This window comes from Podarcis cretensis (genome assembly GCF_951804945.1).
Source record: "Podarcis cretensis genome assembly, chromosome: 5".
Lineage (NCBI taxonomy): Eukaryota > Metazoa > Chordata > Lepidosauria > Squamata > Lacertidae > Podarcis > Podarcis cretensis.
Window position 1 is genome coordinate 80,407,540 of NC_137174.1, and position 14,385 is coordinate 80,421,924.

Consider the following 14,385-nt stretch of genomic DNA (forward strand, 5'->3'; position numbering starts at 1 on the left):
TTGTGACTGACTCTGGGGTTGCGGCACTCATCTCGCTTTATTGGCCGAGGGAGCCAGTGTACAGCTTCTGGGTCATGTGGCCAGCATGACTAAGCTGCTTCTGGTGAACCAGAGCAGTGCACAGAAACATCGTTTACCTTCCCACCGGATTGGTACCTATTTATCTACTTGCAATTTGTGATTTTGAACTGCTAGGTTGGCAGGAGCAGGGACAGAGCAACAGGAGCTCACCCCATCGTGGGGATTCAAACTGCCGACCTTCTGATTGCCAAGTCCTTTTTTTTTTTAAAAAAAAATAATTTTTATTAACCGACAAATCAAATCAAATCAAATCACATAAATTCCAAATTACAAAGCCCAATTTTAAATTTTTGTTGGGGTACCCATATTTCAAGTTCTGAAGGGGATCCAATCATCTTCTTGCTGCTGCTTTAATGTCCACAAATCTGTCCAAATAATGTTCACAATTCTATCCAGTCCTTCCTTGCTGTTTTCCACATCTCATCTTGTTATTTTCATATATTTTTCCTTTCTCTTTGTGACCTCTTCTGATAATCTCCATAAGCGGGTCAAGACAAATTGTAATCCTGTGTGGATTTTTCCGTTTGTCCAAGAGCCATATCGAGATGGTTTCCGTATATCATCGCTTCCATAAATAAAAGCACTCTTTCCATCATTAATCTTCACAAATCTGTCGCCTTTCTTAGTCCTCTGAGAAGGTTCGCCAGCAGTATGAAAACAAATCCATTCCTCCTCCCGGTCATAAATCTTTCGACAGAACTTGCCAACATGGCGACTCTGTTTTATGCTGCGCCATCCCAAAAGCTCTTGTTCTTTTCTCGATCTCCTTAGAACATGCTTTTGGTTAGAATTCATTTCCACACAGTCTTAAATCATCCAGCTTAGGTCATTTAAGCGACGGTTCTGACTTGTGAGGAGGGATTATTGGTTAATCACATAGAAGAAAGAAATAAAAGTCCCCCCCTCCAGTCTCGCTGCCGACATACCAAGCCTTGATGTGTCTTCTCATGATATATTCCTGTTGATCCAACCCGTCGCTCTTCTTTCACAGAGGCCCCTTCAATTAGCAGTCTTTACTCCCCATTCTTCACTTGAAATATGTGTATTTGCTTCTTCCTAATTATTTCAAATTGCTGCAGCTAGTGGCGCAATCAGAGACAGCGTCCAGGAGAACCGGAGTCCACACAAGGGCATTCTGCCTAGTGCCCTCACCCCCTTCTTTCGAGTCTGGGGGTGATTTATGGGCACAGCAGGCAAGGGCAGTGTTCCCCATTCCCTTGGGGCAACAAGGGAGGCTGCATACTCCCATAACAGCCTCTTAATTACCTCGTGTGGGCCAGAGAGATGTTATTGTCGGCCATCTTCCAATGCGCCCCTAGTGGCCCCCCCCGATACCAAGTCCTAGGCTCTGTGGTTTAACCCACAGCGCCACCCGCGTCCCAAATTTTGCATCCCTCCACTTAAATCCACATTGGATGCTATTGTAGGAATAGATGTTCTCAGGTGCCTCATATAGTAAGCTGCTGTTCTTCAAGCATAAATAAACTCTCTTAGCTGGTATTGCAAGCCCCATCCTTCCTGAAATCTGGACCCCCTTCAAGCAAGCAAAGAGGCAACAGAATTGACACACCTTTAACAGTGCACTCTGTAGTGCACTGCCAGGCAAATGAAAACTGTTGTGGATACAGGAGAATCAAAATCATCTGTACAAGACCTTCTGTATAAGATGTTCTGCATGACAAAAGAGAATTGTTGCATTCTCCATATTTCCATAGTAGCATGTGTATTTTTTAAAAGTCCTTGTGAAAATTCACCAGTGTTTTAGTGTGACTTTCCCCTAATATACACATTTATGCAAAGCAATTTTTGCAAATGTAAATTTAAGAGATGCATTCTAATGCACACTCTACTCTACAGTATACATTTTTGTACACATATTACTTGGACGGAGAACCACATTGTGAAATTCATAGAAATGCAAATTTCAAAAGAGGGCTGTGTTTCAGTTTGGGTACTGTTTCAGAAAGTGCAAATTAGGTAGGTTCACTTTTAATTGTAAACTGAACTGAATATATCCCTCATCTCTACATACATACATACATACATACATACATACAGTGGTACCTCTGGTTACGAACTTAATTCGTTCCGGAGGTCCGTTCTTAACCTGAAACCGTTCTTAACCTGAGGTACCACTTTAGTTAATGGGGCCTCCTGCTGCTTCGCAATTTCTGTTCTCATCCTGAAGTAAAGTTCTTAACCCGAGGTACTACTTCTGGAGTCTGTAACCCGAGGTGTTTGTAACCTGAGGTGTTTGTAACCCGAGGTACTACTGTAGAAACACACACACACACAATCACATGCACAAAGCCATTTCCCATGAAAACAAAGCGTGGTCTTTAGAACGGACCCCAGAATCCTTTGCAGGCATTTGTCGACTAATAGATCTCATACATTTCTACAAAGACATTTAAAGGTTTGTGCAAACCAAACCCAATAAGAACACAGAAAGCAAGCGAGTAATATTGCCTGGGACACAGAAGACATCATTCATGGATTAAGGATTGTATTCAAGGAAGGTGTCCCATTTGCACAATGACTTAATGGCTCAGCAACAAACAAGGGTGAAGACTTGCCTCCCCCCATTGCAGGGGCATGTCACATGGCACGTCACGTGACATGTCCCGCTCCTACCTAGTGGGCTGGGTCACAGGGACATCCTGCCACTGTGATGGTGGCGCTTGTGTGCTGGGTGGGGAATGTGAAGCATGGAGCTGGGCTCTGGGCTCAGCTTCCTCTTGTCCGTGTGACATTAGCAGGAAGGTGGAGCAGGGCCACTGGGCTCCACATTCTGCCTCCTCCCCCCATGCAGCATCAGTGGGGTGGAGGAGTGGGGCCACAGGATTTGGGGGGGAGGTGGGGAAAGGTGCTTTCTGTCAGTCTTTGGCCATGGAGGGGTTTAAAACAGGAACCTCAGGCTGTGCTGCCCTGCCCTAGCTTAATCTCCCAATGTGTTTTCAAGAGCAGCTCCCATGGAATGCCACCACAGTAGCTAATCCTTGAGGTTGCAAATAGTTAATGAGCTATTTATAGAGGGACATAGCCAACAGACTTGATGGAATGGGAGAAAATGCCAGCTTTCTGTTCAACAGTAGCAACAGAACCAGGTGGATGTCCTGGTGCATCCCTGCTCTGGCAGCACAAATCATCCTGAAAAACAGTTGACTCACATAGTCTCAAAGCCAAATACAGACAGAAAACATTTAGTCAATGTTCTGCAAATATCCAAGAATGGAGAGGATCTCTTGAGAGTATGTGGCATCACAGTGCACATATGGGGTGGTGGGGTGGGGCACTTCAATAACCTGACCCGAAGCCAGGGATGGGAAACAGATACCTTCCTGATTTTTGTATTTATTTACTGAAATTCCCAGCAGTTCAACGAAGCAGGGTCATGGCTAGGCATGATGGGAGCTATTGTCCAGAAACTTCTTTTTGGGGGTGGGGGTGGGGAGAGGGATGGTCACAGGTTCCCCACTTTTATCCTAAACCTTTCAAAACAGTACGTAAAGGTAAAGGGACCCCTGACCATTAGGTCCAGTCGTGACCGACTCTGGGGTTGCGGCGCTCATCTCGCTTTATTGGTCGAGGGAGCCAGCATACAGCTTCCGGGTCATGTGGCCAGCATGACTAAGCCGCTTCTGAAGAACCAGAGCATCACACAGAAATGCTGTTAACCTTCCCACCGGAGCGGTCCCTATTTATCTACTTGCACTTTGACATGCTTTTGAACTGCTAGGTTGGCAGGAGCTGGGACCGAGCAACGGGAGCTCACCCTGTCGCGGGGATTCAAACCACCGACCCTCTGATTGGCAAGTCCTAGGCTCAGTGGTTTAACCCACAGCACCACCTGCGTCCCTTTCAAAACAGTAGAAGTTAGTACTATTATTTGAAACTGAGCCTGGAAATGAATTGGTAACCACAGGGCCACTGATTCAAACCCTACTCGCCTACCCATCCCACAGGCACACATATCCAAGAATTCTGGCGCCTGGATTTTACAGAAGCTGAAGTGTTCAGTCTACCTGTAAAGGGAAGCCCCTTGCTCAGAGCATTACAGTCGTCCAGTCTGGATGTAAGTTTGACGCATCCTTACTTTTGTCTCCTGATTTGTAGCTAATGTACTACATGAAGAATGAAATGCAATTTTCGGTTCTTGGAGAGGACGTAGTCATAGATACAAAGGGAGATGTGTATACTTCATATGACATTCTAAACTGGCAAAAGGGTGAGAATGGCGAAGTTGCCTTTGTGCCTGTTGGAACATTTAACATGACGACGGAAGACGATATGGAATTTCATATCCAGAACGACTCAATATTTTGGAATAATCCAGCAGGAGCAGTAAGTGAATTGGATTTTCTATGCCTTCCTCTAGTTCAGTCATTTCCAAAATGAGTGGTGCCACCCCCTGGGGGTGTGGAATTACCCAGGAGGGGGGTTGCTAAGAAGTAAGTGGGTGGCAGGGGGAAAGCTGGTATCAGTGGATGAAGTTCATCACTTTGGTTGAATTAATTAAGCTAAATCGTTTTAATTGGATTTCAAATATGTTAAATGTGAAATTAACTGTTACTGTTTTGAATTTTAATGTGTTATTGTCTTCTTTATTGGGTCATACAAATCACTATTCTGAATAATGCTTTTTATAGAGTAGGGGGCACTGGGAATGACCTTATGGAACCAAGAAGGCCATAAAATTTTGTGGACTACTGTTCTAGTTTAACCATCCATGCTACTACAACTCACACAAATTTCACAGGAATAATAATAAGAATAATAATTTATTATTTGTACCCCACCCATCTGGGCACCCCACCCAGCCACTCTGGGCACCTCCCAACAGAATAGTAAAAACACGATGAAACACCAAACATTAAAAACTTCCCAAAACAGGGCTGCCTTCAGATGTCTTCCAAAAGTCAGATAGTTGTTTATTCCCTTAACCATACTATTCTTATATGTATGGTTCCATACAGTATTTTATAGACTTTTCACATCTTCAGTGGTTTTCTCATATTTCCTTCTAAGATTGACAACCCCAATTGACATAAAGTGAATTTCAGAAGAATTTATATGATTTCCCTTGAGAGTCCATGTGGCAACTGGTGGGATTTCCACCTGTCTCTTTTTGTTTGTTTGTCTGTCTGTTTGTAAAGTTTGTTTGTTATAATCAATCTGGCTGTTTGTAGTAACCCTAACTTTAAAACAAGTCTAACGATTGCTCTTTGAGGAACAAGAATAAAAGGGGCTCAATCCTACCTAGTATGCACAATATTGGGTTCGGATCCAGGCTCACATCCCATGCTAGCCATGGGGCTCATTTTCACTGCTGTTGCTGGAAATCCAGAGCCCAGCACTGCCTGTGCACTTTGCATGACAGCCAAAGTTGCATGTGCAACAGGGCCTGACAGCTGGAAGTCCGTGAGCAGATTGTGGGAGATTTTCAGAAAACCTGTGGTTGCCTCTGAGTTTCCTCCTCCAGGGGGCAAATAGCAGCTGGGGCTGATGTTCATTCGGAAAACAGCCTGGAGAAGAAGGGCAAACACCAACATGCCATCACTGTCCCTGTGTGATTCTCTCTCCTCCCCACACTCCAGCTGCTATTTCAATTAAAAACAACTGCAGTAAATTCACCGACAGATCTTCCATCACCAGTGTCACATCTATCTGTGTCCCTTGATAAAACACACTTCATTCTACTCTCAGGACTCTTCACACACCCTTTCCTTCTAGATTAACACCACAGTGCTATAGATTCTGGCTACTGTTTTCAAACCACAAGTGAGGAAGTGTCATGTTAGGGCTTGTTCTTGTTCTTGTGGCATCTGCAGCAACAAGGAGCCTGCAATGACTTGTTATCTTGCCCTGGAAGATTCTGGCTATAAAAGTCCCAAAATGTCTCTGATGGAGACAAAATGCCCTCTTTCCACACCTCCTTTGAATAGGCTTTTCAAGTGTCTACACAAGCAAACACACACACACATTTTGTTGGACGTACCATAGCTCAGTGGTAGAGCACCTGATATATATATATATATAAAACAAAATTAAAAAAAATATGCCACCCATCTGTTAACAAAAATACATTATATAAAAAGTAAAATATTACTATGAAATAAATGTTACATATACAGTGGTACCTCGGGTTAAGTACTTAATTCTTTCCGGAGGTCCGTTCTTAACCTGAAACTGTTCTTAACCTGAAGCACCACTTTAGCTAATGGGGCCTCCTGCTGCCGCTGTGCCGTCAGAGCACGATTTCTGTTCTCAACCTGAAGCAAAGTTCTTAACCTGAAGCACTATTTCTGAGTTTGTAACCTGAAGCGAATGTAACCTGAAGCGTATGTAACCCGAGGTACCACTGTACATAAAATAAGGTTCTTCCATCCTTTAAGACTTCCGTCTCTCTCAGCGTGGGTCCCTCATTTTCTCAACACCTGCATTTGTTATAACAATTAACTTAAGATATATTGTCTGTTTTCTTTATACCATATTATATTGCAAGAGTGAGTCAAAGCATGTTAAAGGTTTCATATGGGAACAATGTTCTATTAAGTTTACAGTGGTACCTCAGTTTATGAACTTAATCCATTCCGGAAGTCCATTCTTAAACCAATACCATTCTTAAACCGAGGAGTGATTTCTCTAATGAGACCTCCTGCTGCCGGTGCCCTTCCACCATTCAGATTCCATTCTTAGACTGAGGTAAAGTTCTCAAACTGGGACACTACTTCTGGTTTTGCAGAGTTCTTAAACCGAATCATTCGCAAACAGGACTGTTCTCAAACCGAGGTACCACTGTGCTCTGTAATTATCCCATTCTTAACTGAACTGGTGTGTTGTTTGGTTCCGAATTCTCCCTGTCAATTTTGCGAGTTCTGCATATACAAACGTTATCACCTGCCATTCTTCTTTTTGCCAGTGTGGACAAAACTGAGTTTAGTTGGGCCAATGGTTTGACTCAGTATTAGGGTTGCCATATTTTGAAGAGCAAGAAAGGGAACACGTTTGCCAACTTCCACTTTTAACTATGGATCACTTTGACGGCTCTAATTTTAAATACCCCTACCATATGTAGGCTATAGAAGCTGTTATATATTCTAGAAGCAATGTTCTAAATGTTCAACAACAACAACAACATAATAATACATATTGCTCCCTCACTTGCCACATGAAAGTATTTGGGCTCATGTTCACATCTTTGTGAATGTAAGTATGCTCACAATTTTGTGAACAGAACAATTTATTAAACTGTTTAACATGTACGGGACTCTACTTAAGGGCAGGGGGGTGTTAACTCTTGCCCTCCCAGACTCCTCCTCCAAGATCTTGTAGCTGAGCCAGTGTCCTTTTAGTTCAGCCACAAGAGACGGGATTTATACAGTGTGTAACTAGTTAAGATGCTGTTCTGTCATGATTCTCTGCTGCAGACTAGCTTAGTTGGGTGCCTTAGATCTGAGACCAATGCACTAGAATATTTTTCTTGGGCTACTGTAAAACAAAAAACAACCCCCCCTGTCATTTTGCCAAATTTAAAAAATCCACCCGGACAGAAATTTTTATCCTGGAAAGGAGGACATGTCCTGAAAAAAGAGGACATATGGCAACCCTAGTCAACATAAAGCAGATTTCTATATTTCCCAATCCAAACTGCCTTGCAGAACTTGACTGTGCACATATATTGCATATATTACTACTTATCATACTTAGCTGCTGCTCTAAAGTCTTGCAGAGAGCAGGGGAAGTGGTAAGGGGTGACCCACGGGCCCGAGCCATGAATCTACTGCACCCTTCCTTTATTACTATTATTATTATTATTATTATTGCTCACAAGACAACTGGGCTCACTGCAAGGTGCAATGCCAATGAGACCACACAACTACCCACCATTTAAATTTGTTCAATGGTACCAATATGTATTAGGGATGTGGGTGATGCTGTGTTCTAAACCACTGAGCCTAGGACTTGCCGATCAGAAGGTCGGCGGTTCGAATCTGTGCAACGAGGTGAGCTCCCATTGTTTGGTCCCAGCTCCTGCCCACCTAGCAGTTCAAAAGCACATCAAAGTGCAAGTAGATAAATAGGTACCACTCTGGCGGGAAGGTAAACAGCGTTTCTGTGCACTGCTCTAGTTCACCAGAAGCAGCTTAGTCATGCTGGCCACATGATCTGGAAGCTGTCTGCAGACAAACACCGGCTCCCTCAGCCTATAGAGTGAGATGAGCATCGCAACCCCAGAGTTGTGGACGACTGGACCCAATGGTCAGGGGTACCTTTACCTTTACTGATATGTATTAATTGGCATGCACTTTTGTCTCATGGACCTGTGTCCCAGGTCCAAAAGGTGCCTAGCAATGTCCCTGGCTGAGAATCTCATTGAGAGTTACCTAACAAGGCTCTCAGTCAGGTGCATTGCTAGGCACCTAATGAACTCGGGACACATGGATGTGACTGTAGCTGAGTAAAAATGGCCTCCCAAGTTCTCCACCATTTTTGTATCCTGAGGGATTCTCCAAGGGCAGGAGAAATCCCCCAACAGTTTGTTGAGGGTGTCCATTAGCAATGGCACCAGCATGACTTCTCATTTCCTCCCTCCCCCCACCGTCAAAGATTTCAGCATTAGCAGCAACTGTTGTGGGCAGCCTGCCATTTTGTATCTCCACAAAAGGCCTAGCATCATTCCAAGTCACTGAGGAGGGGGAAATATAACAGCCACAATAGTCACCTCCTTGTTGCATGGCAAAAACAGATACATAGGAGAAATAACAGGTCTTTTCTGTGCCTTTCAGCGTCCACGCTCTACATGCAATCTGAACTGCCAACCTGGTTATCGGAAGGGGATCCTGCAAGGAAAGCCCTCATGCTGTTATGATTGTATAAGGTGTGCCGAAGGACAGATCAGTAATATAACAGGTATGGATGCCTATCAGCATTTTAGCCAATGGGGGAAAAGAGGACATTTGTCTAGACCCAGCATGGGGAACCTGAGACCTTCTAGATGTCAATGGACCACCACCATCCCTCAGCATTGGCCATGCTGGCTGGGGAAGCTGAAGTCTAACAGCTTTTTTGGGAGGGGGGGATGGCTCCCCATCCTTAGCGTAGACTCTAGAGAGCTGAAAATTAACTCAAGTCCAAGTCTTGCATTGGTTCAAACTGGAATCCTATATTCCACTACAATTGTAGTTTCTCTTTCCTTCCTTTTTCTTCAGAGGCTTCATTGGAATAGGGAGGAAGAGAGTATGAGCTGAAGATTGAATAGGACAGATTGAGAGGATAGTGAATAAAGGAAGTCTGTCACTTGGCAAGAGACTATCTGAGGTCTAATTCTCATTGGCCTTTTTTGTACTTGAGTACTGAATGTCTAGGGACGCAGGTGGCGCTGTGGGTTAAAGCCTCAACGCCTAGGACTTGCCGATCGAAAGGTTGGCGGTTCGAATCCCTGCGGCGGGGTGCGCTCCCGCTGCTCAGTCCCAGCGCCTGCCAACCTAGCAGTTCAAAAGCACCTCCGGGTGCAAGTAGATAAATAGGGACCGCTTACCAGCAGGAAGGTAAAACGGCGTTTCCGTGTGCGGCTCTGGCTCGCCAGAGCAGCGATGTCACGCTGGCCACGTGACCCGGAAGTGTCTCCGGACAGCGCTGGCCCCTGGCCTCTTAAGTGAGATGGGCGCACAACCCCAGAGTCTGTCAAGACTGGCCCGTACGGGCAGGGGTACCTTTACCTTTACCTTTTACTGAATGTCTGCATGAGCATGATTCAGGCAGTAGCACCAACAGCTGCCAAGTGTGCATCCACACCTTTCATTCATGCTTTAGTGCCCTATAGAACAGTACTGTGTGCTTTAATTACATGGAAACTCTGAGCTGAAGAAATAGAAGGGATCATGGGGGGGAGGACTTCTAAGTAGGCCATAGAGCTTTTTCTTTTGGATTTTTTTTTGGACACACACACACACACACACACACACACACACACACACACACTTATATTTAATGTTTTAACTTCCCCCCCCTTATCCTTTGATCTTAATTTATAGCAGACACTTTGTATCAAAATTTTGCCTGAAAGGTGGCAAGGGTCATGGCTGGCACCACAAAGCTGATGGTGATGGCATTATGCTTTCCTTTAAAATACAGTTATGCTTGCACAGTTAAGGAAATCCTGGACAACGAATCAAAGGTGCTTTTGTCAATTGATTGAATGAATTGCACCTGCTAGAATGTGTATATTGGAGTGGGGAAAGAAACAATAGTTCTGAAGAGGGGAAATCCTTGGGTGAGATCCAACTGTCGTAATCAGATTGGACCCCTTCAAACAAATGGTCTTAAGTTCATTGATTTAAGTGGGCTTACTCTGAGTATGGGGGACGCAGGTGGCGCTGTGGGTTAAAGCCTCAGCGCCTAGGGCTTGCCGATCGAAAGGTCGGCGGTTCGAATCCCTGCGGCGGGGTGCACTCCCGCTGCTCGGTCCCAGCGCCTGCCAACCTAGCAGTTCGAAAGCACCTCCGGGTGCAAGTAGATAAATAGGGACCGCTTACCAGCGGGAAGGTAAACGGTGTTTCTGTGTGCGGCTCTGGCTCTGGCCAGAGCAGCGATGTCACGCTGGCCACGTGACCCGGAAGTGTCTCCGGACAGCGCTGGCCCCTGGCCTCTTAAGTGAGATGGGCGCACAACCCCAGAGTCTGTCAAGACTGGCCCGTACGGGCAGGGGTACCTTTACCTTTACCTTTACTCTGAGTATGCCTAAAACACCCCTGGTGTTTTTGATGGTGCACACATTTGCTGCAGGAGGGAATGCTTTCATAAAGACAGTGCTAGATGCAAGCAGTTTCTCTAACTTCTTGGATATAGGCTGACTTCTGAGTATATATGTATAGAACCGCACTATTAATATTATAGGTCGACCTTTCTCAGACTTGGGTCCCCAGACATTGTTGAATTATAACTCCCATCTTCCCTAGCCAGCAGGACTGGTGGTCATGGATGATGAGAGTTGTAGTCCAACAACGTGTGGGGAAACCAAGGTTGAGAATGGCTGTTATAGTTCTAGATATTAAACTACTGCAGGTCACCTTAGAACCACATATATTGAAATACACCATAGCTGAGTGGGGACTTGAACTAGGGCCACCCCTCTCCTAAGATGGCACTCTAACCACTAAGTCACTCTGGGTCCCATGTGTCCTCAGTTTGAATCTTTCCGGTCCTATAGCTGTTGAGTTTGTTTTTAGGGCTGCTGAGTGATCTTGTCATCAGTCAATGGAGGCTGAATGGAGGGTGAATGGGGCCCCTCCACAACCTCAGCCTGTCCTCAGCCTGTACCCACCTGCCTGCCTCGCTGCTTACAACTAGTTAAGGGGTGGCTTTGCTTGTGATTGCCCATATCTCCTGGTTGCCTCGTCTTCCACTCTACAGCAGTGGCTAGTGCTCATTAGAACTGGTAATCAGACACTTCTTGGATTTCAGTTTGCTGCTCATGATCACGGGTCCCTAGTGAATGCCACACAGTAGATCCTGGTTACCCTAATAGTCTTTGACTATGACCCACCCTTAGCCTGGAAGACTACCCTCTAATTTGTAACGTGTGAAAAACTCTCTGGGGTTGCTTAGCAGTGAGAAAAATGCATCCTGCGTTCATGGGTATGTTTTGAACCATTCTGGACAATAATCAGAAGGGAAACTAAGGCACATTTTACCTTTTACATACACTCACCTTTCTGTGCTCTCCATCCAGACAAGGAAAAAAGGCACCAGAATCATAGAGTTGGAAGGGACCCTGTGGATCATCTGGTCCAACCCCCTGAAATGCAGGAATATGCAGCTGTCCCACACAGGGATCAAACCTGCAACCTTGGAATTATCAGCACCACGCTCTAATCAACTGAGCTATCCAGGCATTAGTAGAGGGCACATTCCACTCAGGCTTAGGGTGTGAAGCAGGGGCAGAGAGGGGGGTGGCCTGGGAGAATTCCAAGAGCCAGATAGAGAGAGAGGTCTGAAGAGGGCTTGAGGCTCCCCTATGGCATTTTTTTTAACAATTAGTTTCTGGTTTCTTTCTTCTCCAGATGCAAGGGAATGCACAGGCTGTGAGGAAGATTACTGGTCCAACAAGGAGAGAAATAAATGTGTGCTTAAGGAGGTGGAGTACTTGGCTTACGAAGATGCTTTAGGGATGACATTGATTGCGCTGTCTGTGTTTGGGGCTCTTGTCGTCCTGTCAGTGACTGGCGTATATATCAAGTTTAGGAACACAGCTCTCGTGAAAGCCAACGACCGGGAGCTGAGCTTCCTCATTCAGTTTTCTCTTGTCGGAACCTTGATGACTTCTATCCTCTTCATTGGTAAGCCAGAAGACTGGTCCTGCATGTCCCGGCAGGTGACCTTAGCCTTGGGTTTTTCCGTCTGCCTGTCTTGTGTCCTGGGAAAGACAGTGACGCTCTGCCTGACACAGCTGGCCATGAACTCAAAGGTTGCTGAGAAAGCGCGAATGTTGGTGAAGCCGATTTGCCAAAAGATCATTGTCCTCAACTCTGTCCTTACCCAAGTGGGCATCGTCTGTGCCTACCTGATACTGAATCCTCCTCGCATGTACAAGAACACCCAGTTCTCCATCACAAAAATCATTTATGAATGCAACGAAGGCTCCATCCTGTACTTGTGTGTCATGTTTGGCTTTGACGTCTTCCTCGCTATCCTGAGCTTCCTCACGGCCTTTGTGGCTCGCAAGCTGCCCAATAACTTTAACGAAGCCAAGTTCGTCACCTTCGGGATGCTGGTCTTCTTCATCGTATGGATATCATTTGTGCCTGCTTATTTAAGCACACGAGGGAAGTTCAAAGTGGCCGTGGAGATCTTTGCCATCCTGGCTTCCAGCTTTGGTTTGCTGGGCTGCATATTTGTGCCCAAATGTTACATTATCTTGCTGAAACCTTTAAGAAACACAGAAGAAATCGTAGGCGGAAGAGCGGCCACCAACGACAAGAGCGCACCACCAACTTCTGCCTCGTGCACCAGTGAAGTTAACAACACTACTGTCTCTACGGTTCTTGAAGATTAGAACTTTTAAAGCTTTTCGCCTGTCACCAGTTCCACTAGTTTATTTGCACACGTTTTCCCATCTCTATGCTGAGAGAAAGAAGATGCCTGACCAAAGTCCCCACCCCCTTCTGCTTGTTGGGGAATAATAGCACAAATAAAGCATAGCTGATTGCTTGCTGAGAAAATAACAGGAGGAGCTTTGTATTTTCACAACGACATATAATAGCTTGGATCCAACCCTCTGCAAGCAGAAAGAATTTTCTGCTCACACAAGGGAAGGGGCCACAGGTGCTCACCACCAGCAGCGGCTGCAGCCTCCCCAGCTACGTAGTTCAGGAGGGTTCCTTCTCTCCGGAGAGGCTTTCTGGTGTGTGCGTTTATGGAGGAGGCAGCAGGAAGGAGAAGACGGGAAGACTCATGGTTCCTATGATCCAGCCCCTACGATTCTACCTATAATAGGCCAGCCATTCAAAACCATGCAATCAGTGACTTTTCCATGTAAAAACCAACCCTCTCAGCGTAGTATCAACTAACTGCATGAGAGTGCCTCTGATATTTTCCAATAAATCAAATTATTTACAATTTGCTTCATGCTATTTTATGGTTACGGGGAGGCGATCTAATTAGTGTGGAACAAAGTGGCATGATTGTTTCTCATGACCTAGGAACTATGGCGCTTTTAATACAGCCTAAAATTGCATTAGTCTAGAGGTAGCCAACATGGTGTCCTCCAGATTTTATGGACTACAGCTCCCATCATTCCTGCCCAGTGGCCATGCTGGCCGGGACTGATGGGAGTTGTAGTCCAAAACTTCTGTTTTTTTTTTTTTTTTTAATAATTTTTATTGCATTTTTCACAAAAAAGAACAAAAAAAGCAAATTTTCACAAACATTACAAAAAGAAAAATTTTCACAAACATTGCAAAAGAAAAGAAAACATAGACACAAAAAGAAGAGAAAAAAGGAGATTTTAACATAAAAAAAAACAAAAAGAAATCCCTCACTTTCCAATTATAACCTTCAAAACCTTATTTTCCTTACTTCCACCCGCCTCCCGATCTTGTATTCTATGTAATAATTAGTTCAGCAAGCTCAATCTTTGTTCATTTTGATTCTTGATCCCTCCCTTTGTGCTCTTATTTAACTCAGTCACTAGAACCCCTTCTTTCCTTTTCAGTGTCCTCAACATTCAAAGGTTTTACAGTGTTTTTGTAGATAGACTTTAAACTTCTTCCAGTCCTCTTCCACCTGCTCTTCTCCTTGATC

General features: G+C 44.9%; 1 protein-coding gene across 2 annotated transcripts in view; it reads left to right on the forward strand.

Annotated features, from left to right (window-relative positions):
• Positions 1-13,674, forward strand: part of LOC307216907 (vomeronasal type-2 receptor 1-like) — a 29,984-nt gene extending 16,310 nt beyond the window's left edge. For both annotated transcript variants that reach the window (XM_079977700.1, XM_079977699.1), the window contains 3 exons: positions 4,198-4,425; positions 8,871-8,994; positions 12,147-13,674. In XM_079977700.1, the coding sequence (XP_079833826.1) occupies positions 4,198-4,425; positions 8,871-8,994; positions 12,147-13,138 (1,344 nt within the window). In that variant the 3' untranslated portion in view covers positions 13,139-13,674. The remainder of the gene's footprint in view (positions 1-4,197; positions 4,426-8,870; positions 8,995-12,146) is intronic.
• The last annotated feature ends 711 nt before the right edge of the window (positions 13,675-14,385 follow it).